At 34.3% G+C, this 26,702-nt stretch overlaps 2 protein-coding genes across 5 annotated transcripts; one reads left to right on the forward strand and one right to left on the reverse strand.

Moving 5' to 3' along the window:
- Window positions 1-4,334: 4,334 nt before the first annotated feature.
- On the forward strand, window positions 4,335-11,106 carry LOC120074318. 3 transcript variants are annotated; one of them, XM_039027417.1, is made up of 3 exons: window positions 4,335-5,315; window positions 9,956-10,498; window positions 10,991-11,106. In XM_039027417.1, exons 1-3 carry the CDS (start codon window positions 4,452-4,454, stop codon window positions 11,087-11,089), a joined length of 1,506 nt encoding a protein of 501 aa, XP_038883345.1. In that variant the 5' UTR covers window positions 4,335-4,451; the 3' UTR covers window positions 11,090-11,106. The 3 variants fall into 3 exon arrangements, with proteins under 3 accessions (XP_038883345.1, XP_038883337.1, XP_038883352.1); XM_039027409.1 differs by lacking the exon at window positions 10,991-11,106 and having other exon boundaries at window positions 9,956-10,748; XM_039027424.1 differs by lacking the exons at window positions 9,956-10,498; window positions 10,991-11,106 and adding an exon at window positions 5,402-5,740.
- A 12,071-nt stretch (window positions 11,107-23,177) lies between these two features.
- On the reverse strand, window positions 23,178-26,496 carry LOC120084574 (salicylate carboxymethyltransferase). 2 transcript variants are annotated; one of them, XM_039040383.1, is made up of 4 exons: window positions 26,069-26,496; window positions 25,525-25,958; window positions 25,157-25,429; window positions 23,178-23,636 (listed from the first exon to the last, which is right to left on the reverse strand). In XM_039040383.1, exons 2-4 carry the CDS (start codon window positions 25,918-25,920, stop codon window positions 23,304-23,306), a joined length of 1,002 nt encoding a protein of 333 aa, XP_038896311.1. In that variant the 5' UTR covers window positions 25,921-25,958; window positions 26,069-26,496; the 3' UTR covers window positions 23,178-23,303. The 2 variants fall into 2 exon arrangements, with proteins under 2 accessions (XP_038896311.1, XP_038896307.1); XM_039040379.1 differs by having other exon boundaries at window positions 25,525-25,935; window positions 26,069-26,486.
- Window positions 26,497-26,702: the final 206 nt, after the last annotated feature.

The raw sequence follows: 26,702 nt of genomic DNA on the forward strand, positions 1-26,702 counted from the left end.
AAACTCTTTTGTATAGAATATCCCCCCTCGCATGTCTAATACATGAATGTTTAGGATCAGATCATTTGTAGTACTTTCCAACAATTGTAATACCTACAAAGCGGGTCATACTCATAGTCTCACAAGCATAAGGTACCCAACCTTATCCATCTACTACAAACCATTTAGGTTATCACTTAAACATGATCCACCCGTATGTCTCCACATACATGTTTAAGTTATAAAGATAACCTTGGATGTTAGTTTATTGGTTTGTGGTTAATGCAACTAAAATACATCATATTTTATAGTCAAAGTGAATAAAATATCATATATTTTATTAATCACATAATGAGTTTGTTCATACAATGTTTACAAACTATAGGACTCTACGAGATTTAAAGCATCAACCCCAACACAATAGACACCAGATCAGGGGCGAAGCAAGACAATCTGTCAAACTCCTCTTCGTACTCCTCTACTATCATGGCCCCATATTTCAACTTTATAAACTCAGCCTACTTGTTGTACCTCACGTGAGCAGAGAAGTACTTCTAGTAGAACTGCTCTTTGAATTAGTCCCACGTTGCTTGGTCCCCATTAGCTTCGATCATTCTTTCGGCTGAGCACCACTAGCACTTGACATTATCGACGAGAACAAAGGCAGCACACTGCAACTTCTACTCTTCTGAGCACTTCATGTATTGAAAAATCCCTTCCACACTGGATAGCCACAACTCTGCTTTAGTGGAGTCTTTCAGGGATACGTTAAACGTCAGAGGGTCATACTTTTTGAAGTCCCGTAGATATTCGACCTCTAAGGAAGGGCCTACCACAGTTTAATTCGGTACCTTGTCTTGATTCTGAACTTGGGGTGTCGGAGTTGGCGGGGTAGCACCTGTTGCGACTATGCGTGCTGAGCTATCTGCTCGGCCACAATATCCTTTAAGCTGCCCTACCACAACATGCGTGACGACATTCCCAATAGTTGCAGCCATGACAGTGTACTCTGTCGGAATCTCTGTGGGTGATGGTCCTAGCCGGGGTACGGTCAAATTTCGAGGCCCATTTCTTGCTCTAACACTTTGTCAAGTTGCCCCAGAAGGGTCAAAAGGCGGTGGGTCCCGTATCTATTAGCTTTGCACCTCAGGGTCTTGTACGTCAGGGTCCTACTTCACAATAACATTCTTACCTCGACTACCCCTTCCTCTAGTTCGTGGTGCCATACTTGATAACCACACGAAACGCTTAAAAAAAATTCTTGCAAGGAAACCCATCAAATACAACTATACAATAAGTAAAGTTTCATGCATAATTCCCTAAAGGACTTAAGGGACGTACCTAGTGATGACGAGAAATCCGTTTGTGGCCATAAGGAACATTTTGGACTCACTATGTAAGTCAGTCTACAAAACCTAAAACTTAAGCTCTGATACCAACTGTAATAACCTAAATCTATATTATGTTTCTAGGACGCTACTATGTGCATGCATAGGTTTGACGATGAAATCCTCGAGAAAAAATTAAATAAAAGAATTAAAACCTTTATTTCATTAAATTAAACTAAATAATAGATAAATTCTAAAAACACTGTTCGGGGTATCCCTGACCCAAAATTTAAAATAAATATCAATTAAACAAATTAAGAAATGAGATAAAGGAATATCCATAAATTTTGAAATACTAAACTCTTAGATCAGACCCTATCAGATGAAACCTAAGTGTAGAAACGACAAGATGTCCAAATGGCCAAGGTCACGGATCTCTCTTGTCATTCTCCGATCTATCTCTACCTTTACCTGGAAAAAAAACATGAAAGGAAAAGGATGAGTATATAAGTATACTTAGTAAGCGACCCATTACTGGGCCCACTCAGTGATCTATTAGCCTTCCCATCGAGACTCAAGTGCACAATAGCATCGTAGACATAGACATGGGCACAATCATAAACATAAGTGGTGAACCTAAGGGAACATTGTACGTAGGTATAAGGTGTGGCCTGAAGGCTCACAACATGTGATGTACATAGCCTGATGGAAGTGCTAATAGTCATTAACAGTCTCATATAGGGGTAAACGTACAATCAAATCCTAAATCATGCTTAGGTTTCATGACAGTTTCACAATTTACCCATCATTCAAACACTACAACAACAAATACTATCGAAATTCCATGACATAAGCGTAAGCTTCAAAAAAAAGTTCAATTGACCAACAAGCATGTAAAAAAAAAAAAAAAATTCGAAGCCAATGTAGAAACCAATACTTAATGCATACTTGAGTTTGGGACCAAACCAGTAGTAAATCACTTACCTTAAATTAAACATGCGTAAGCAATTTAATTTCTCCTTTTAGCTTTGAGAGACCCTAAATCAACCACTACTACCTGAACCAAAAATCAATTGAACTTATTAGACTTAAATCCATACTTAAAATTATCTTAAACTTCCTCAAGTCATCTACCCCAAAATATAAAATAACCCCTAAAACCACCAAATGTCAATAATAGACCTATCCTTAAGTGAAGTTTAATTCCAAGGATTAAAGAGCCCAATTCCATCAACCATCATCGTTACTAAGAGATTTCCAAGGATTACTACTCACCAAAACTCCTTTGAAGCAACCTCCAACTACTGGACAGCAAGCCCACGATTTCCACAACTCAAATCTAACAAGATAACACCAAGAGCCAGGTTGGGAATTTATTGGGCAACAACGAAACGACCAAGGACAAGCCTAAAATGTTCCAAATCTTAACAAACAGTAGAATCTGACGGAAACTGACCATGATCCGACGATAGACGGGGCTATCAGCGTCAGTTCGGTGAACGAGCGCTTGGGCTAGGCTGGCGGCGCGGCAAAATCGTAGGGACAAGGGAGCGGCGGCGGCTCGACAAGGAACACGTGGCGCGGGTGAACAAGTGACTAGGGTCCGATGAGGGAGCGGCGGTGTGGTGCAGATGATTGACTGGGGCGCGAGTCGAACGGCCGACAAACACGACACGGTTTCACCTCTGGCATGGGCTTGACAATGCAACACAGACGGTAAAGGGGGGAGGCGGCGAATACACACAGGAGAAGAAGGCCCTTCTTCTTCTAAATTCTTTTTTTTTTTTCTTTACTTCATGCAAACCGAGGTTCCCCATTTAAATAAACAAAACCCTTAAACCCTAATTTCTTTTATATATATATCTCCCATTTTCCTTCTTCCAAAACAAAACTCAAACCACCAAATTTCATTTTAACAAATCTTCTCCAAACAACTACCAATTTAACTGTACCAAACAAATCATTCAATTGTCTAAGTTTTGGCCTTGAATTAAAAAAAAAATCCAATAATTTTATAAACTAATTTAAATTTACCTAGATCCTGAGATGTTACAACAAGAATCTTTTTTGTACCTTTTTTAAAATTTTAAGGATATTTTTGAAAAGAATAGTTTAGATACAAAGTGTAATGTTGAAGGACATTTTGTACGAAGACATATAATGTGAATATTAATAAAACAAACAGCGTTATAAATTATAACCGTCGTTGAGTTGCACCCACATCCCAATTCCCAAGCTTTCGCAAGAATCGCCAAACGCCAAGAAGGGAAAACTGGACTTTTTTTAATTTGGCAACTAAGGAAAGTAGTGACGACTCATCCAAATATTTGACATGTCTTTATTCTACTCGACTACTCCCCACATCCTTCCACGTTTCCAATCAATTAAAATTTTTTAAAATAAAAGCTACATTATATATCGAAATTTCTTACGTAATAACAATTTTCAATCAAGATAATACAATACCTCAATACATTTTTCAAATTTACAGAAGTATTATGATCTAAAATTCAACCAATTCTAAAATATAAAGACTATGATATTTTAATCTAAATATTATCATTGATATTTCATAAATATTTCAAAATTTATTTTTAAAGTATAAATACTTTTTATTTTCAAGGAAAATTAAGACTTGAAATATTGGTGGTTACCTAAAATGGTATGATGTAATAATTCAAAATTTCATACTAAATCATTACCATAGTAATTCTTGTTTCAATTTTCGTATGAAATTCTATAAGATATATATTCTTTCGATAATTTTTAAACATTTATAAAAGATAAAAGGTAATATTAAACTTGAAAGTAATTGAAGTGATTTTTTACAAAATCTCGTTCAATTGATACAATTGTATGTTTTCTGGATCCGAAAAGTGTAAATGGATACACTTCCAAAAATCCACCTTCAAAATTATGTAGCCCGGAAAATTTGGGGTGTGAATTGATAATTTTTTTCCAATATTTTATAATTTAAAAAAAAAAAAAAAAAAAACTGAGACACCGATCAATTCACACACTCCGTGTAGCTGTCTCCACAAAGAAACTAAATTCTGCAATTTGTCAATCCCATTTCCACATTGCACAAGAAGCTCTGATTTAGGAAACCCAAAATTCAATTCCCAAAATCTAATTTTACCAAATATGAAAAACTCAGAGAAGCTCATTTGGGCTCCGGCCACCGGATCCCCTCACTCCCGGTCACTCCCAAAACTCTTAATCTTCCTCATCCTGTTCCTCTCCGTCACTTACATCGTCTACACCCTCAAACTCCTCTCCTCCGACGAACCCTGTCCAGACGCCGACGAACCCATCACACTCAACAAACAACATCTCTCCATCCCTTCAATTTCATCCCCGATCAGAAATCAAACAATCCCCAATTTCCCACTAAAACCCCACGTCCAAACCGAAATCCAAGACATAGTTTTCGGAATCGCCGCATCGGCCAATCTGTGGGAGAAGAGAAAGGAGTACATAAAGCTCTGGTTCGAACCCACCAAAATGAGAGCCGTGGTGTGGATGGATGGGCCGGTGGCTACGACAACAGAGGATTCGAAACTGCTGCCGCCGGTGGTGGTGTCAGGAGACACGGCGAGGTTCGCGTACAGGAACCGACAGGGTCGCCGGTCGGCGATAAGGATATCGAGGATAGTGGGGGAGACGGTGCGTTTAGGGGCGGAGAATGTGAGGTGGGTGGTGATGGGGGATGACGATACGGTGTTTGTGGCGGAGAATCTGGTGAGAGTGTTGAGGAAATATGATCATAAGGGGTTTTATTACATTGGAAGCTCGTCGGAGAGTCATTTGCAGAACATTCATTTGTCGTATGGAATGGCGTACGGAGGAGGAGGATTCGCAATCAGTTATCCGTTAGCGAAGGCGATAGAGAAAATGCAGGACGGGTGTTTGGAGAGATATCCGGGACTTTATGGGTCTGATGATCGGATTCAGGCTTGTATGGCGGAACTCGGCGTCCCACTCACTAAAGAACTCGGCTTTCACCAGGTGCGTCCCATTTTGTTTTCTCTTTCCTGCTCTTGCTCTGTTCTTCAGTGCTCTGTTTTTAAGTTCTTCAATCCTCTGTTTTTCAGAAACAAGATGAAACGGTTTTTTTTCCGTTTCTTGGGGTTGGAGTGGAGGGAAAGATTAGGACAATACTTGGCATCAGAGCATGCATCATGCATTCACTTAACTATCAAATCACAAAATTTTAAGTAACAATCTTCTTGGAATGGATATTTTAATACTTAGAGACTTTGTTTTTGTCTATGTGAGTGGGCAAAAGGGAAAGAGGTCTTCGTACGGAGTCGCACACTTACACATCGAAAGCTCCTTCAATCTCGAATAGAATGAATAGTGAGAAAGACTGTTCCAAATTCGATCAAATCGATCGAGAATTTCACAAATCGCATTCCCTGTCACAACAAGTCAATCCGAGGAAATAGAATCGAATAATCTACCTGATTTTTGCCTTATTAGGCTGTTATGCTATAGAGAAAGCGAAAGCTTTTACCCTACTAGTCTTAGATTGTTTGGATTAGCCTAGCACATTTCCACAAATCTCACTAGATAACTCATCTAATTCTACAACATTTTGGTGTAAAAAAAAAATCTATTGATATTTAATATGAGATAGTTGGTTATCATAGATTGGATCCATGATCTCGTATAAGGTCATACTACATATTTACTACTTGACCAATCTATGTGATGGTTAAGATTAGATGAGAGTGTTCCATTGTTTGCAGTTTTTTTTTTTTTTAGTTAAAATACTATTTAGACGAATAAATACTAAATTTAGTATCACAAAATCACTTTTTATAAAAAAAAATGGAAGTTTCATATGCAATAAATTTACTAAAATTTTATAGCGAAAATGTTGATATTTTTTTTTAAAAAAAACCAACAATAAATTAGTATTGGACTAAAATTAAACAAATATCAAAATACAAACTTTTTGAATATTTGTGTGATAAATTATGTCCAATTTATATATAACTTTTTAAGATTAAATTACAATTTTAATTTTGTTTATCTAATCTCTAAATTTAAAAGTGTCCAAGTCTCTAATAGATTTCTATATATTTTTTTTTTGGGTTAGCTTCTCAAAAGGGGTCGGTTCGATTTTTCGTCATTTTGGTAAATGAATAGATTTTAGTGTCTTTGGAATTTTGGGTAGGTTATTTATTATTCATATGTTAAAATGCCCTTTTGAAGAGAGTTTTGATTTGAATTTGGTAACTGCTATGCAATCCTCACTACAATAACTCTTAACTCAATTGATAACAAGGGTTGATAGTTTAATTTTTCTAAACATTCAAGGGGGAAATATGTATATTATAAATACAAAAAGTTATTTTGTAGCAACCCTTTTAATAAACAATGGATATAGATTTAGAAATTTGCATGTCTTCTAATAGTTATTAGATATGAATTCATAAAGTACTTCGCTAGGTTCTCTACAAAATTATCTCGTGACAGTTTTCGTTGATGATTTCTTTGTAAATGTAGAAACTTGTGGTCGGAAATAATATTTATAAATTTAATTTTTAAAAATCAAATATTTGTCAAACGGAGTCTAAATAATTAAATTAAAGCTTTAAAATCCATAAATGTGTAAAAATAAATTCAAACCATATAAATTTAATTAACACACTATTTACGACCTACTTGAAGTTAGTAGCTATTCACAAAACTTCGGAGATTTTTTTTTTTTTTGAGTGTTCAAATAACCTCTAACATATATATATATATATATTATAACTTAATAAATATTAAACTCATATATTTTTATGATGTTTGTTTGTTGTTTGTAATAGATATCTTAGATTTTTATATTTAACATTTGATTTTTATGAAATTTTAATTATTAATATGTGTTGTACACAATCTACATATTTTAAGTTAATAAAGAAGAAAATAAATAAATAACTCGACAATCCAACCCAATTCAACCCGATTTTTAAAGGTTCGGTTGGGTTGAGTTGGAGACCTTATTCGGATAATTCAGGTAGCCAACTCGATTAACCGAAATTTCAGATTGATCCAAAAAATCTCCTCAGTTCAACCAAACTCAACTCATGTAATTGATTAATCATTATTATGGTGGTAAAAGTTATGGTTGGTTCTCTCCCTATCCTGATGGTTGAAGTTAGAAGACATGTTAAAGTATTGATATAATATTAAAATTTACTTTCATCTATTGACTTAAGCTTTAGAATCTAACACATTTAATCCCTATACTAGTATACTCTATAAAAACCATCCTTCTACTTTCAAAATAGTAACAAAAAATTTAATTTCTACTGAAAGAAGAATGTCAGGTATTACCATGTAATGGCTCCATCTTTATAGTTTAGAACACATTTAGTTTATCATCAAATTTATCTACATATGTAATAACACTCCCTATAGAACTTAATTTAGTTCAAATTTTAAAATCCATGTACTAGAAGTTTATATAGCGAAGCTAGAGACTAAATCGAATGTACACTTACTAACTAAATTAATATAAACTAAATTTTAGAGATTAAATAACAAAATTGAGTTGAAAATCGCTTTTGGGTCCATATAGTTTTGTGGAAGTATCTCTTGTTTTAATTTTTCTTGAAAATTTAGTCTTTGTTCTTTAAAGTTTGTTACAACTTAGTATTACTATCGGATGGGATTCTCTTGCTTTGATAAACTAACTAGGGACTCAAAAAATTTACAAACTACAAAGCTACATTATTAAAATCTCATTTGATAACCCTTCATTTTTTTCTTTTCTATAGTTAAAATATGTTTTCTCTTAATTTTTTAAATGGTGTTCACATATGTTGAAGTAAAATAGTTAAAATCTACGTGAAATTTCAACAACAAAAACTATTTTATTTTTTATTTTTTAAAACATCGATAAGAAATTTAAATGTAGGACAAAATTTAGGGTGGAAGAAATGGATATGTAACGTATGAATGATTGAATTATAATAAAGAGAAAATGAGGTTGAAGTTGGAGCCACGGTGGCAGGTAATGGTAAGCGTAAGCATAAGTGGGGCAGTGAGTTGGTGAGGCTGGTTTTATTTGGAGATGTTTGAATTTTGAGGTGGTGAGTTCCCCAATGTTTTCTCCATAATTTCACATTCTACCTATTGCCTGGAATTTCTTGGGACCCTCGTAATCAATTTTGTCCTACCTTACAAGCTCTTTTTATAATTTTATAATTTCACTTTCAATTTTATTTACTTTTAATTTTGATTTATTTTATACTAATCATTTTAGTTCATTCATTTTTATTTTATTCAATTTTTAAATGACTAAAATGGTTAATTTTTTAAAATAGATTAATCTTAGAATGAATCAAAGTTAAAAGTATATGGACTAAAATGAATATTTTTAAAGTATAGAGACTTTTCCAAATTTTCGAGTTGAAGGTATCTCAATTTACTTTTTTGCTCTACCTTTTCTCTTAGCGTGTAAATATATCACTCTCCATATGTTATTATATAACTAAAAGGGCAAATTACCCTTGAAGTATGGTGATAGTTGCAAATCCATCTTTAAACTTTCAATTTTAAAAATTCAGCCATCAAATTTATATGAGTGTTAAAATTGGGTCGTATTGGACCTTCAAACTTACATAATTTTATAAATTATAATGTTTATATAAGTTTGAGACTTCAAATTTTATCATCTGTAGGTTCAATTTCTACAATTATTGTAAGCTTGAGAGTTTAATTTTAATACTTGTAGAAGTTTAGGGAAAATTTTTTACAATTGAAAGTTTGAAGATGTAATTACTACCATCATATTTTTTATTTTTGTAATTTTTCCTAATTAAAATAAATATTGCCAGTCATATATATAATTTTTTTTTGTTATATCGTAGTTCTTGTAACTTTTTAACCAAGATATTCAAATTTAATTTTAAATAAATATTTTTTTAAAAAAAATCTTAAATTATGTTATATTATTTTCTTGAAAAAATAATTTATAAAATAATATAAATTATACTAATGTAAAAAGAAATTCAAGTAGACAAAAACAAATATCTTATATAAGTTCGACCCATTTTAAATTAATTATAAATTAATAAATAGTTATAAGGGCATTCTTGAAATATTATGTAAATTAAGACATTCTCGAGTAAAAGTCCTACGTAGTTATCAAAATATTTCTAGATATCTACAAAAATATTCCTACAAAACAAACATTTTTAGAGATTTCGGACGTCTATAATTCTGGACATCTAAGTATCATTTCCAAAAATCAAACTGTCCCTTTAGAATAAGAAATTCAATGAAAATAAAGTTGTATGTTTGTTTAAAACTACAGTAATTGTGAAACATCCCTGAGTTGAGTTTGTGTAAACAAATCCTTTTATACAAAAAGAAAAAACATAGGTGGGTTGCATCAGCGCACCCCGACTGTTTTATCACAGTTTGCATGTGGCAAATTTTTCCTTTTTTATTTTTTTAGGGTAGATAGGTATAGCTCAGAAGGTACTCAAGTGAAGTTTTTATGGTACAAAGAATGCGTTTGTTAATACTTCATTCATGCACTTGAGATGTCCATGTCCATACGTTGTTAATGGATTCATAACAAAGTATACACTTAACACTAAAACTAATATACCTGTATTTTTCTCGGCCAAAACTCGAATCAGTACGACGTTTATGGCAACTTGTTCGGGCTACTTGCAGCGCATCCAGTGACTCCCTTGGTATCGCTACACCATCTCGACATCGTTGAGCCCATCTTCCCAGACACCACAAGACTCGAAGCTCTCCATCGACTCTTAATTCCAATGCGGCTGGACTCAGCAGCCTTGATGCAGCAATCCATCTGCTACGACAGAGCTAGGGGGTGGACCATCTCCCTCTCTTGGGGATTCACAGTCCAAATATTCCGTGGCATTTTTTCGCCCCGAGAGATCGAAATGCCTTCGAGAACATTCCTGAACTGGTACCGAAAAGCCGATTACACTGCCTATGCATTCAACACTCGCCCTGTTACCAGAAATCCCTGCCAGAAGCCCTTCATCTTCTACTTTTCAAATGCCACTCTCAACTCCTCTGCTAGCCTTACTGTGACCGAGTATGTGAAAGACCGTTCACAACATCCGTTTTGCAAATGGAAGATGGCTGATCCTGCTCACCTTCAAATGGTCATGGTGTTTAAGAAACCAAACCCCAACCTTTGGGATTCTGTAAGTATTTCACCACCGTTTTCTTCTTCTGAACTTTATAATTACTGTGCATGTTTGAAAGTGATTTTGGTTAAAATCACTCTGAAACATATCTTCAATCATTTGAAATCGACTCAATGTTAAATTTTATCTTTTTAAACGCATTTTTCATATTATTAAAAAGAATTTTTGAGTAATTTTAAAAATAATAAAAATGATTTCAACAATTTTAACAACTTTAAAATCACTCATAAACTAAGTTTGGAATGGCTTTTCCGTACTTCAAAAACTGTTTTTAAGCACTTATACCGTCATTCCAAACAAACCCTTTAATCTTTACTTTGAGAAATACATTTGGTCCATATATTTTGGTTGCTGTACTCACTTTTATGTAGTCTGAACTTTCATAAGTAATGAGAACCTAAGTGTGAAAAATATCAATGGTGTATGTTATTATGGTTTGACTAAATTTTTCTAACGATGCGAGGGTGGATTTGTTGTTGTTGTTCTCAGGCTCCAAGAAGGAATTGTTGCAGAGTGATGGGAATGGAGAAGGAAGGAGTGTTGGTTGTTGATGTGGGTACTTGCAGGGAAGGGGAGATCAGTGACTGATTTAATTAATTTTATCTTTTTACTATTATTATTATTATTATTATAAAGGGAGGCTCTTTTGACTTTTGCTTTGTTCATTCATGATTTCATTTCTGCTTTGGAGGGTCAATTCAATTTCTTTGACAGCTAAATGGTTTAGGCTAGTTTGATAAAGATTACTCCGAGGTTAGGAAGAATATATGAATGAACCCATATCACATCCAAATGAGAGAACCAATATCTACAAGGTACATTTTACTTTGCAATGGTTCGATAAACAAACTTAAGTTCTTCTTCGACTTGCGCTTCTTCTCCTTGCCAATTTGTAATTTAAGTTTTTGGCTTAATTATTTCTTTATTTTTAAGTTTGTTTTTCTTTAAGTACAAATGGGTGGAAGTTAAAAATGTGAGGTTGAAGGATATGGCTTGATTCACACTGTGGACGATAGCACTTAGACAAGGTAAATGATAGCGTCAAACATAGACGATAGCGTTTGTAGAGGTAGACGATAACGTTTGCGAGAGGTAGACGACAGCTTTAAGAGATAGGAAATTTCGTGTAGACAACTGCGACAGGAGGTAGACGATATCGTGTAGACGATAGACGATATCGTGTAGACGACCGCGACAAGAGGTAGATGATATCGTATAGACGACTGCGACAAGAAGTAGATGATAGTATCAAAAAAGGTAAACGATAGTTTCAATCAAGTAGACAATGGGCAGTAAATGACCGTGACAAGCCAACTTTTCCTTTAAGATTTCTTGTATTTGAAATGTACATAGGTGATGTATTTATACAATATGGAATCCCTAATTTGGGAATGCAAAAATAACTCAACAAATACAAATAGTTAGATATTTGGTTGTAACCAACCTATTCCTTTGGTAAGCCATATTCTTTTGGTAGATAGGCAAGACTTTATGTGTTGGCATCCTTAATATCCTTAACATTCCTCCTTAAACGAGAGGGTAGTTCTACTACACCGAGTTTGGATCGAAGGTGGAAGAACTGTGAGTGTGTTAAGGTCTTGGTGAGGCAGTCAGCGATTTGGTTGGAGGATGGTACATAATAAACATCAAGCTGACCACTGAGGACTTGATCATGAACGAAGTGAATGTCGATCTCAATGTGCTTGGGATGGACGGCTAGAGCACCGGCGTTGAGGTTGTCATACCACAGGACAGGAGCCAACTTATGTTTGACACCAATCTCAGATAGTAGTTGTTGCACCCAGATGATTTCTGTAGAGGCATGAGCGAGCACTCTATATTTAGACTCTATGCTGAACCGGGCGACAACGGATTGTTTCTTGGAGGACCAGGAGACAAGATTACCTCTAAGGAAGATGCAATAAGCAGCAACTGATTTTTGATCGTCTATGTTGGTTGCCCAATCGGCATCGGAGAAGGCTAAAATAGAGAGGTCAGACCCATGTTGAATATAGAGGCCAAAGTGTCGAGTGCTACTGACATATCTTAGAACTCTCTTCACTGCTTGCCAGTGAACGTCCGTAGGTTGCCTTAAGTACTGGCTTAGATGATTAACCATATATGTAATGTCAGGTCTCGTGGTGGTTAAGTGCTGTAGGGCGTCAATCATGCTCTGATAGATATAGAGATTGTCAAGAGGAGTGTCATCGGAGATAGAGAGTTTCTTGTTTAGAACACTTGGAGAGGGTGCCGATTTTAGATCTCTAAGGTCAAGGCGGTGAAGTATGTCCTCGACATATTTTTCCTGATTCAGTAGAACTCCATTAGGGACAGTGTGCAATTGGACTCCAAGGAAGTAATGGAGTTAGCCAAGATCTTTTAGAGCAAACTTGGAGTATAAGGCTGTTACAAGCTTGTTGATTGCCTGTTGATCGGTGTCGGTGATAATACATCATCAACATATACTAGTAAGAGTATCAAGGCAAAAGTGCTCCGATATATGAAGAGAGATGTGTCAGACTTAGCATTCTGAAATCCCCAACTACATAGTGTTGTTTTCAGTGTGTTGTTCCAGGTCCTTGACGCTTATTTGAGGCCATATATGGCCTTATGTAAGCGACAGACATGATTTGGTAGTTGAGGATCAACAAATCCTTGTGGTTAGCACATGTAAACTTCTTCATCGAGGACGCCATTAAGGAAGGCGTTATTGAAATCTAACTGTCCCAGCTGCCATCCTTTGGATATCGCAAGGCTAATGACAATCTGGATGGTGGATTCCTTTACCACTAGACTAAACGTCTCAAAGAAATCAATGCCCGGGTTTTGATGGAGGCCTTTTGCTACGAGGCGTGCCTTGTAGCGTAGAATGGATTCATTAGGACTCTTTTTGATTCTGAATACCCATTTATTGCCAACAACGTTCATTGACGATGACGAAGGAACCAAAGTTCAGGTCTGATTGTTCATTAGTACTTGAAATTCATCACCCATTGCTTTGTTCCACTGCGTGGTTTTGAGCGCATCACTGACTCAGGTAGGTTTGGTTAAGAACCAGTCTTTTTGGGTTTGGGACGAAAATATTTTGGGTTTTAAGATGCCTGCCTTTCCTCGGGTAATCATGGGATGAGTAGACACGGGCACAGAGTATGGGATAGCATCAAGTGAAAACTGGGAAGGGGACGATGAAGGTGAACTATCAGTGGGTTGGGCAGTAGAAGATGGTGAGTCAGGTGGTAAACAATCGGAAGCTACACGATCAGTGGGTAAGTGGGTGGTGGGTAAACGATCGTTGGGTAAATTATCGGTAGGTGAACGATTGTAGGGTGAGCGATCACTGAGTAAGCAACTGGTAGGTAGACGATCAGTGGGCTGGTCACTAGACTATGAGGGTAAACAATCTTCGGGTACACAATTGGTGGGTAGACGATCAGAGGAAGGAGGTGGGAAGGTTGGGTTATCTGTAGAGGTATTAGCTGGTGATTGGGTATGGGTTGTTCTGACAGTTGGTGAGGATGAGGTTATAGACATAGAGGGCATGAAGTCACTGTGCGGTGTGTCCTGACTGAGGGGTAGCTGGGAAACCAAGTGGACGACAACTGCTTACTTGGTTGGTCTGCAAGCTGAAGGAGACACCTGACAAGGAAAGTCCGTTTCATCAAACACAACATGCCGAGAGATGAATAGCCTGCCATTGACGTTAAGGCATTTATAGCCTTTGTGATTCACAGTCAGACCGAGATAGATGCATTTCTCTGTGCGATAGCTCAACTTATGTGAATTGTTCGGTCTCAAGCAGGGGAAACATGCACACTCAAATATTCGAAGCTCCTCGAACCTAAGCTTCTTTTTTAACATCATTTCCATTGGAGACTGTCCATTTAGGATAGAGGTAGGAAGGCCATTAATCAGCAGAGTTGAGTATAAGAATGCATCCCACTAATGATGTAAGGGAAGATGTGCTTGGGCTAGTAGAGTTAGCCCTGTCTCAACTATGTGTCTGTGCTTCCTCTCAGCCCTTCCATTTTGTGCTGACGTATATGGACAAGTGTATCTGGAGCAATACCAAGCTGATGACAGACTTTATGTATCTTAACAAATTCTCCACCATTATCCGACTGTAGGAACTTGATCAGTGTATTGAACTGAGTTTGTACCATGGTGAGAAAGTATTGAAAAGTTGTCAGTGTGTCACTTTTTAACCTCAGAGGATAGATCCATGTATACCTGTTGTGATCATCAACAAAGATAGCATAATATTTGTACCCATCTGTTGACAAGAGAGGAACTGGATCCCACATATCAGTATGTATAAGTTCAAAGGTTGCAGATGCTCTTGAGTTAGAGTTAGGGAAAGTTAAAGAATACGATTTTCCATAGCTACAAGAATCACAAAAGTTGAGCTCTTCATTAGATAACATAGGGAGATTACAACTTTTGATAATAAACTCTAGTGTTTTTTATGAAGGATGGCCAAGCCTTCTATGCCATGTAATCTTAGACACCCTATGCTTCGAAGATATGCTAAGAGCAGACAGATCTTTATTCTTGTGCATTGGTTGCGATGGTACTCCGTTTCCTACTAACTTCGAGTTGACTTCTGCACCCTCTAACTGATACAGTCCATCTTTAAGCATTCTCTTCATTATCGTTTGTCCCGTACCCTTGTCCTTAACAAGACAGTAATCCGTGTGAAATTCAATAAACACGTTATTGTCTTTTGTTAGCTTAGATATGACCAAATGTTTTGCTATGACAGACACACATAACATATCATTCAGTTTCAAATTGCAGGCATCACTAGACAAACATGCAGTTCCAACATGAGAAATTTTTAGAGTATTACCATTAGCTACAGTGACTGCTTCAGTACCTGAGTATTCAATCGGATTGCCAAGATTGTTGAAGTCTGAGGTAACATGATTAGAGGTACCACTGTCAGCATACAAATTTGCATGAGTCATGTTTTCTTGTCTTGTCAGAAAGGGGTTACTTCCATAAGCAGTGGCTAGGGCTATTAGGTGAGGTTGTGTATTTTTTGTCTGATTGTTGGGGAAGGGTTGTCCTTTGTTTTGAGGAGAATTGGGAACAAAATCTCTGTTATACCTGTTGAAGCAGTAGAACGCTATGTGTCCCACCTTCCCACAAACTTGACACACAGGTTTGTTATTGTTTCTTCCCCTGGCTCGATCTCTGCAATGGCCACCACCACATCGTTGTCCTCCCCTAGTAGACTGATTGTTGCTATTGGTCTTGTTGTTTTGGTTGACATGTCTAGTGTTTGTCATATTCACTGATGCATTATTGACTTGGTTGAAGCCTACTGTCGTCTTTTGGTTTGACTGATCTTCCAATCTCCTTTCATACAGGAGAACTTTTGACTGCATATCAAGCCACAATATGTACGCTCTCCCTTGAATTGTGGCCACGATGGCATTGCATTCTTCATTAAGTCCTAGTAGTACCTGTGAAACAAGAGCTTTTGGTGGCACAGGACTACCAACTTGCTCGAGATTTTCAGCATTCATTTTCATAATTCGAAGGTACTCTTCCATTTTCAAATTACCTTTTCTGGTTGTTTGAAGCACATGTCTCAGATAATCTTCTTCAGCCCTGGACTGAACACCAAAGAGTTATTGAATGTTGGTCCATGGATCCTTTGCACATTCACATCCCATCACTTGAATGGCAACCTCTGGTGTCATGGAGTTATACAGCCAGCCGAGGAGAAGTTGATCTATAGCTATCCACGCTTCATATTGAGGATTTACCTCAATTGCTGTTGACGAGTTGGAAGCACCATTGACGGAGCTTCCTTTTGTGCTGTGCGGAGCAGCTCTTGCTCCAGTCGATCCAGTTGGTATGCTCTCACCGACTGCAGGTTGCAGAAACATTGGGGGATAAACTTTTTTCCGTCAGGTGTCCTTCGAGTCGATAACTCCGAAGAATTGGAAGCGCTAAGTTTTTCCATAGGAGGAAATTGCTGCGATCAATTTTAATGAAGGTTATCTAATTGAGGAGTTGGTTCAAGGGTGGGCCGCTGAAGTTGGTTGTGCCGAGGGTGGCTCACAGGTTTCCTTGATTGACGTTAGTAATTATTTGCTCTGATACCAAGTTAAAAATGTGAGGTTGAAGGATATGGCTTGATTCACACTGCGGACGATAGCACTTAGACAAGTTAAACGATAGCGTCAAAGATAGACGATAGCGTTTGTGGAGGTAGACGATAACGTCTGCGGGAGGTAGATGACAACTTCAAGAGATAGGCAATATCGTATACACGACTACGACAGGAGGTAGACGATAGCGTCAGAAGGTAGACGATAGACAATATCGTGTAGACGACTACGACAAGAGGTAGACGATAGTATCAAAAAAGGTAAACGATAGTTTCAATCAAGTAGACGATAGGCAGTAAACAACAGTGGCAAGCTAACTTTTCCTTTATGATTTCTTGTATTTGAAATGTACATAGGTGTTGTATTTATACAATATGGAATCCCTAATTTTGGAATGTAAAAATAACTCAACAAATACAAATGGTTAGATATTTGGTTGTAACCAACCTATTCCTTTGGTAAGCCATATTCTTTTGGTAGATAAGCAAAACTTTATGTGTTGGCATCCTTAGTATCCTTAACCGTAGAAGATTTGAACCATGTAGATCTCTTTGATTCTCAGTACATACAGATGCTAATTAATCTAAACACTTCTTGACTATTTTTTTTAAGTTTTTTATTTTATTTAATATATTATTTTCATGTTTCAATTACTTTTAATTTATACATTTAGTTTTCATGTTTCGATTACTTTTATACATTTAGTTAATTAGCTTATATCATTCTTGTTTTATGTTTTAGTTTCCTTTTTATATATTTCAAGAGTATGCAAACAAAAAATGATCCGTGCTTGACTAAATTAAATAATATTAATAGGGTCATTGATATATATCATGAAATGCATAGTGTTGAATGATATTTTGATACCTTTACTTAATGGAAATAGTCATTTACATGTGTTTTACCCCAAACATGCAGTCTTAAATGGATAATTGATCATGTGAAGGTTCTTTATTATTATTCAAAGTAGATTGTTAATGGTTTTGGTTGATTTTATGAGCTTTTACAGACAATTTTGACTATTTTACAAAATTTGTTATCAATGCGTCGCCCAAAGTTTATGTGCTCGCTATTGGGTTTCGTGCCTTAAAAACTTGTAGCTAATTAATTATTTAATGCACCATTCACTTTGATTATTATATATGCAATAATGAATTGTCCATTGTTGTAAAAATCTAAGGTTATTACATGAAATTTGACAATATGTAGTTCATGTTTAAGTAATAACCTAAAGGGTCTATGTATATGGATAAGGTTGGGTATCTTATCTTAGTGATACTATGTATACGACGCACTTTGTAATTATCCAAATCATTCATATGAAGACATGCGAATGAAGATATCATATACAAAGAATTTGTATAAGACTGAACCGTGAAATAATTCATTTCTCTTTGTAACTCCGTTAATTGAAAAGGCAGAATGATTTTGTGTAATTTGATTCGAATCTGAGTGAGCTACAAACTCTTTTCTATGAAGGCTCGTCCTTTGATTTGCATTGGTGAGAGTGGCCCAAGTCTCCGACTCAATAAGCCTAACATTTTAGAGGGAGCTAAGAACGTAATTTCATAAGATGAAATTCACTTATGGAAGAACAAATTGTTCATTAGAGGATAAATGGTACTTGAGGATTAAACGAACATTTGATTCAATTGTAATTACGAACAACTCGTGAAGGATTGACTTACGTGTAATGGTTATATTCATGAACGCAACATATAGGGCATAAGAGTGCAACTATTAGCCTATAGTGGTTGAGTAATTTAATTAAAGAGTTTAATTAATTAATCTCAGATCATTGGAGCTTATAATCTGTAGGTTCATTGGCCACCTAATATTGATTGTATATGATACAATTAACATAATGTGCATAGATACATTATAATATGTAGTTAATTATGAATTAAACTATATATGGAGATGTAATATATTTGAACGTGATTCAAGTAACAAATTAATATGAATAAGATTCATATTAAACTATAATTTAAAGTTAATGTGAATAAGATTCATATAAAAACTATAGGTTAAAAGTTAATATGAATAAAATTCAAATAAAATTATAAGTTATAAGAGAAATAAATAGTTGTATATTATTGAAATATTCATTTAATTAAATATGAGATAATTAATTAATGGATCTTTTTAAATATAAAAAAATATTTAAAAATATTTACACTTTATGATAAAAAAATTTCAAAAGTACAAGTACTTTTGAAATTTTTTTCTACATAGTGTAAATATTTTTAGAATTTTTTTATTTATAAAAATTTTTCATTAATTTAATTGAATTATTAATTATTTTTGTTTAATTTAATAAAGTTAATTATTTTTAATTTAATTAAATAACTCCCGTGGAAAGAGAAACGAAAAAGAGAAGTTATTTTCTCGAAGAAGCTCTCTATTATTGAGAGTTGGTTGTTCTCTGTGGAAAAAAAAATCTCTCTCTACATCCCATAGCCTCAGAAAGAGAAAGACTCTTCGCATAAGAAAATTCTTCTCCTCAAAATTCCCTTCATCTCTCATAAGAGACTCCTAGGAGTGTACATCGGTCGGGTTAGAGATTTTTTTTGTTGGCCTTACACTCAATCTTATTGGTTCATTTGGGAGGGTCAACCCAACCAAACTCAATATTTTTGGGTTGGGTCATCAGATTTTTTTTATTTTTCTATTTTTTTCCTTACTTCCCTATCCATTGAAGAATTTGATCTTTGTTAGAAGGCTAAAAAAACTATAAATTCTATATAAGATTCAGATTATAATTAAATTTCTACATTCCCTGATCCTTGGCGCATGGATGAATTGAAGGTGCAGCCCAATTTACATGTACCTTTTTTTAAGAAATAGCCAGGAAAGAATGGATTGAAATGAAAATTAAATGAAAGCATGAATAGGGTGCAAAATCAATAGACAAATCAAGGAGTATGCATAAATGGGAGATCTGATGAGTACAGTGCATATTAGAAAATACAAGAATTACGTATCCAAAAAATAAAACCATCAACAAAAGTAAAAATTAAAAAGCCATATGAGAATCATATAGATCTGGTACTTGGAAATAAACAAAACCCGTAGCAAATGAGTCAGTTCTAAAGGGGAAAAACAATGTCCTAGAGAAAACAAGAGTCTTCCTTGAAATCAGATCTCAAAGGAAAAAATGAAGAAGCATCGTGAGATTGAGATGGAGACCGTGAGGGAGATCGTGAAAAGAAGAATCGAGAATTTATTGATTGAAACGAGTCACTACTATAAAAACAGTGTTTTTTTACTTTTTTAAATGTCAAGAATGACTTTTCTTGATGTTTTTAAAAACATCAAGAAAGTCAGTGTCAAGAATGTCGATTTTCTTGACGTTTTGAAAACGTCAAGAAAAATAACACTTCACATTTAAAAAACATCAAGAAACACAGACACTTGACATATTTAAAATGTCAAGAATATGGACATTCTTGACAAGGAAAAAAACGTCAAGAAATTTTGTTAACTTAACAAAATTACGAGCTAGTAGAGGCACCTTATGGACCAACATATCATGAGCTCCAACGATTTGTAGTTAATTTGTTAAACTCTTTAAACCAAATAAATCACTATTTGTTAACTACCAAGACATTCCACTATAGTTCGATAGTTGCACTTTCTTCATTGTAGATATATTTCTATCCATTTTAACCATAATCGGTAAGTCAATCATTCACAGGTTGTTCGTATTTACAACTAGGTCAAAGATTATTGTTTTACCCCTGTAAGTACATCTTGCTCCTTAACCTCCCACTGATCCTCCATTGAACAATTGATTTATAGTCCGACATATAAATCATAACTCTCTCTTCCATGAGAGAGCGGGGCCCCATTGTTCAAGACAAGACATCAGTGCTTAAGTAACCCATCTACTAACCCTAAATTGGATAGGAGTGAATTCCATATTCCAAACCCTGTCCACAACTATTTACCTAGTCTTATCCCAAAATGAGAGGCTTATTGAGCAGTGCTGTTGGACTGCTCTCATCTATGAAAATCAGAAGATAATCCCGAATAAATAAGAGTTCATAGTTAGCTTAAGATTAAGATCGAGTTACCCTATGTCATTGAGTTTGAGATAGTCAGTTTTAATAGTAAATAGTTGTTATAAAGAAAAGTGACTATTTTGAGGTTCAGTCTTATGCAAACTCATTGCACAAGATGCCCCCACTCACATGTCTCTACATGAATGATTTTTAGATCACATCATTTGTATCAGTATATAAAATGGGCCGCATCCAATAGTGTCACCAAGATAAGGTACCCAATCTCATCCATATACTTATAGACTATTTTGGCTACATACTAAAACTTGATCCATTTTTATGTCGCTACATAAAATTAAAGTATTCATATTATAGCCATGAATTTGCTTATTGGATTTTCATAAAATGGTGCAAAGTCAATAATAATTTATTGAATAAAAAAAATTCAACAATATTTTTATTGATAAATAAAATATGTTAACAACATTTACGAACTGCGAGTTTAGGACATTCCCAATAGTTGGGACTTCGGATTGATCCATCCATTGGCATCCACGGGCAAACCAAGGTGAATTAAGGCAAGATAAAGGAGTTAGGCTTTTGTGTCAACCCATACCTAGGATCAAGAAGTCTGGGATTCAAATCCTCTACCTCAGTACTAACACTCTATACTAAATTAAGTTTTATTAAAGGTATAATGATTAAATTTTAACAATTGAAAGTATAAAATTAATATAAAGTCTAAAGTATAAGGACTAAAATGATAGTTTAACTAATATTTTATATTGGTGACATCTTATTTAATAACACTGTGTATTTATAAGCCATATTTATATTCCACTAGGATAAGTAAAGTTGTAAGTTCTCTCAAAACCCCATTTTTAAGTATTTTATTTTGGATAATACTTGGATGCATCCATTTGTGTACATCCCTTCTCATCACTCACATAAAAAATATTGAAATATTTCAAAAAATGAAAAAAGCAAAATTTGCCACATGACAAGTTATGATTGAATAATATGGTAGAATACACAAACATTGATACTGTCCGAGATACACCAAAATATTTTTCTTTTATTTTTAAAACTAGACCTAGCTTTAAAGTATGAGGTAGAAGAGAACAACTTCCCCTCTTTTTAAATTATAAAGTACTTAGTTGATGTTGTAAAATATTATGCTGTATGAATTTATTCAATAATTTAAACTTTTACTTTCATATTGAATCGATTTTTTCAATTCTAGAAAGGTTTTGCTGTTAATATCTATAATTATTCTATATTATCTCTCTTTGGTCTAGTCTCTATATATAAGGTTTAAGAAGACCTTTTTTGTTTACATTGTTTTCAGAGTAAACGAGTTTTGTTTTTGTTACTAAATTATGGTTACTTTTATAAATTTTAGGATAAAAACGAACATAAAAAGTTAAGGACCAAAATGAAAGAGATGACTAAAATATCATTTCAAAAGTTCAACCATAAATATGTAAACCTGAAAGTTTGTGTTAAATCACCTATTGACCCAAAAACTTAAGGGTAAAAACAAATTTAATTATACATCACACTCCCCCAACAACAGTACAAGGCTTGAACTTAAGACATCCTGAAGCAATGTGGTTTGACACCATGTTAAATCATCGATTGACTCGAAAACTTAAATTAGTGTTAAAAAATAAATTTAATTATATATCATTAACAATAAATTTATTTTTATATGATTAAATATTTAATTTAGAAATTTTAGGTTTTCTTAGTTCTAAATAACGTTATAAAGAACATTTGACCTCTCGATGGACGTCTATTTGTTTTGTTTTTGTTTTTTGACAGAGAGTGTGTACATGTCGAACTATGCTCCAACCATAGACTTAAAATTTAGATGTAACATATATTTTAAACATGGCTAATTCCTCTATCATTTTTCCAATATCAATAACTCTTCATATCCACTATCTTGATCCTCAACAAAGTTTAATTCAGTTTTTATTTCTATCCTTGTAATTTTAATTCGATGTTTAAAATGTAAAAAAAGCCCATTGAAAAAACTGTAAATATGCTAAAATTATTCCCTTTGTCGTATATATTTTGCCGACAATATTACTTAGAAAGACTAATATATGAGCATTGCAATGTCTTCAAGGTTCAACAAAAGTAGAGCCCAAGCATTCTTGTGAGCTAGCCCAAAATGATTTTATCAAAATTATATATACACACATATATATCAAAATTATATTATGTATTTTTTTAAAGTTACTAGGGCATTTCATTTTCAGCTTGGTTTTATTTATTTATTTATTGTTTTTTTTAACCATAGGGGGTGATTGTTCTCAAACAAATGCTTGAAATATTTTCTTCTTTTGCAAATTACTCATTTCATTGCATGCTTGCATTTCATTTTGATTAGAGTTTATTAATTTTGACACTCCTAAACCCTACTATAAATTTAAAATCACTCCTAAACCTTTTGTAAGGTTTTATTTTTTAAATGAATTTAACCAAACTTCACACCAGTTAGCAATTGTTAAACTATAGTTGCATGCTTGAATATTCAAGTAAATCTAATGAACTTGAGGTTTGAATGGAAAACCAAATTGATAATTGATAATAACATTTGAGAGATAATAATGGTGGGAATGATGCAGGTTTGTAAGAAAAATGTGGGATAAGAATTTTGGGGGGGTTGTTTCACAACTTTGTAAGAACAATAACAAAAGAAATGGGTTTGATTTCTTGTTTGGCCATTTCTTCATCCAAAATGGTTCCATAATTCTGAAACAAGGAGTCCAAAATTTCATCACCAAAATGGTGAGAAATCATAGATTCTTGAATGGCTCTAACTGCCTTGGCAACTTCTTTTCCATAGCTCTCTCCATTTTTCACCTTCTTCTCTAACTCAAACTTCTCTATTCTCTCCAACACAAATGACCCTTCTCTTTTCACTTCCTCTTCTATTTCCTCTTTGTTTGGTGCATAGAAATTCACATCATAGCTATCTACCTTTTCCTCCTTTATTTCTCCCTATAACCAACATTTGTAATGTTATATAAATACACATTTCCCGTCAAAACATTTAAAAATTAAATGAGATAGATTCAAGGTCGGGAATAGGATGAGGATACCCTCCCCATCCCCAACCCGAGACCCATTTTGTGTCTCCGATCAAACTAAAAATTCTCCGCCTTGATCAAGGTAGATACTCACGAGGATTTTTTATTTGCTAACCCTATAAACATACCCTACTTTAATCAATTATTTACTTTGCCCAACATTTAACCTAATTCCAATTCAATAGTATCATCAACTTAAACATAGTTTAACTGGTTAAGATATACACTTCAGTTAAGATTAAAGGGTTGAATCCCCACTCTACATCATGTAAAATTCACAATATGTATACATATATTTCAATTCTTTGTAGCTTTGCTTATTATTGGCTCAGTGACATTGATTATCTTCATATTTGGTTTGAAGTTAGAACTTGCCTCACCCCTAATTTATAAATTAACTACAAAAAGGTTACTTTTTACCGGTTTTTATTTATGGTTAATATAGATCTCATGGTTATTAGTACACTCAAATGTTAATTGAATTATGATTCCTTTGATAATATATAGTAATATTAAAGCTACCAATAAATTCTTCCCTGGAATGGATTTTATGTAGGCATAAGATATTTAAATGTACTTTTTCAAAGTGTTTAAAATGTTTTTTTTTTGTGTTATTGTTTTTATTTAAATATTTGAATTTGTTTGGTAGATATGACTTGTAGCGTAGGATCTTTTATGTATATTTAATTTTTATTCCTATCTTCTTTACCCATTTTTTTTTTCAAACCTACTTTGATTCTAATTTTAATTCTTCCACTTATATGAAAGTCCAGATTTGGCCTTTGTTAATAAATTTTATTTTTCTAAAGTGAAACTTCTTTCTAAATTAATGAATGGACCAATTTAAGTCAATTTTGATGAGAATCCAAATGACAAAAATTGGAATCTCAAAATCTAGAAAATAAGAGAACATAAGATTAAAAAAATTAAAATCAAAATGTCAATCCTTCATTTAAATGTTAGTAGGATAAACCACTCATTCTGTTTTGCATTTCTACAAAATTGTTAGTGAAAATTTTTGTTTATGCATTTTTCCACCAAAAAATTTCAATTAAATTGATTATCTACCCACAAAATAATAATAATAATAATAAATAAATAAATAAATTGTTTAAATGGAAAAAATTTCCCATCCCCATTTAATGGATATCCCTACCTGATTTAAAGCGATTCTATTTAAGTTTTGATATAAAAATTGTCTATATATATATATATCAATTTCTTACCTTCAAAATAAGCATGGGTTAGTAAATACGAGGTTTGTGCTTTAAATCTTCTATTTAAAAAAATTTATTTACTGAAATTTGGTTATTTTTATAAATATTTTGATCACTGTGAAAACATGCTCTGGAAAATTGTTAAAATAAAAACAAAACAAAAACCCCAGTTAAAAAATAATAATAAACAAACATTTATGAATTTTCTTGTTACCTGAGAGACCAAAATGGCGAAGGCTCGTGCAAGAAGGTGCCACATGAAGGAATTTCCCCTATCGACATGATCAGCGCCGTCTCTTCCGAGCAGAATCAGCACCATCCTGCCACCGGAAACCACCTCCTCCGCCCTCTTCCTCAGAAACTCCCAAAAATCTCGCCGGAATTGCTTCACATAAGCCTCCGCTATCGACATCGGACTTTTCTCCGATATATAAATCGTCCCTCTGTTCACTGGTTTCCCCAATTCATCTCGAACCCCCTCAGGAACCTACAAAATCGAACCAATTTTAAACTCTAGAAATCCCCCCCAAAAAAACCAACGAAATGGGGGGAAAAGAAATAGAAATAGCAATGGCGGCAAACCCTAGAAAGCCAGTGAAGGCTGTAAGAGGAATAGACGAAGTGCAAGGAATTATTAGGGAAAAGTCTCTGGTAAAAGGAGCCTGGATATGCCCCAATGAAAAACCCTGATGGATTTTGATTTTTTCCTTCGTTTTGAAGCTCTCTGCAGAAATCAGGGAGGGTTTTGAAGATAGAGTTGAAATCATTGGTCGGAAGGTCATTTAAATAGACTCGGAACTCCAGTGGCGGCTGGATATGGCCGGAGCTAAGCGATCGGACGGCTTGGATTATTTCTTTGATGATTGATAAGGAATTTGGACCAGAGGAGCAACCCAGATCGGCGATTCCGAAGCTCGCCGGAGCACCGGTGGAAAGGTAAACTTGCTCTATAGCTTCCATTGTTATGTGCTTTACCATATCTGAAGCTATCTTCTGTTACATTCATGTGTTTTAGCCTTTAGGAAACAAAAAAGGAAGGAGATAGTACGGACAAAAAAGAAAAAAAAAAAAGGCAAAAAATGAACATATTAAGAAAAGAAAGGATAAAAAAAATTAGAGAGATGACCTGAAGATTGGAGTTTTTGGCATAGCTATTGTTGCCAATTCCACCATTCATATGGAAAATTTTCTCAATATCCATATGAGTAAAGATTGAGAGTTTGAGATTTTTTTTTTTTTTTTTTTCTGGTTCTTGTTCTTGTTCTTATTCTTCTTCTTGACTTGGTTGAGTTAATTGGGTTGTTCAGATGCCCCTTTTAATGGCAGAATTTGAATGAAGTTTGAAAGTTTTTTTTTGGCCCCCCTTTATTTTTTTCTCTTTCTTTTTCTGGCCTCTTGTTCTTTTTTATGATATTTCCTTTCATAAATAGTGGCTATTTACTTACCTTCTTGGGAGGGACCAATTTGATACAAACAGTGTAATAAATTATGGACAGTAAGTAACAAGTGAGATTTTGTAATCTTGAGTTTTGAGCTCAAAATCAGTCTTTGCAAATTAACAACATATCCAATACTTTCTTGTACTAGAAATTTTACCTGAGAAGAATGAGAATCTTTAAGGCAACATAACTTGTGGAATAATTAGGCATTAAGATTTCTTTCACCCATTTGTTAAATAATGAAAACATGTTCAAAGATTTAGACAAATTTTGAAATTGAGCTAGCTTTGTAACAAAAAGAAAAAGAACCCATATGAGAAA

This window comes from Benincasa hispida, chromosome 1 (assembly GCF_009727055.1).
Source record: "Benincasa hispida cultivar B227 chromosome 1, ASM972705v1, whole genome shotgun sequence".
NCBI lineage: Eukaryota > Viridiplantae > Streptophyta > Magnoliopsida > Cucurbitales > Cucurbitaceae > Benincasa > Benincasa hispida.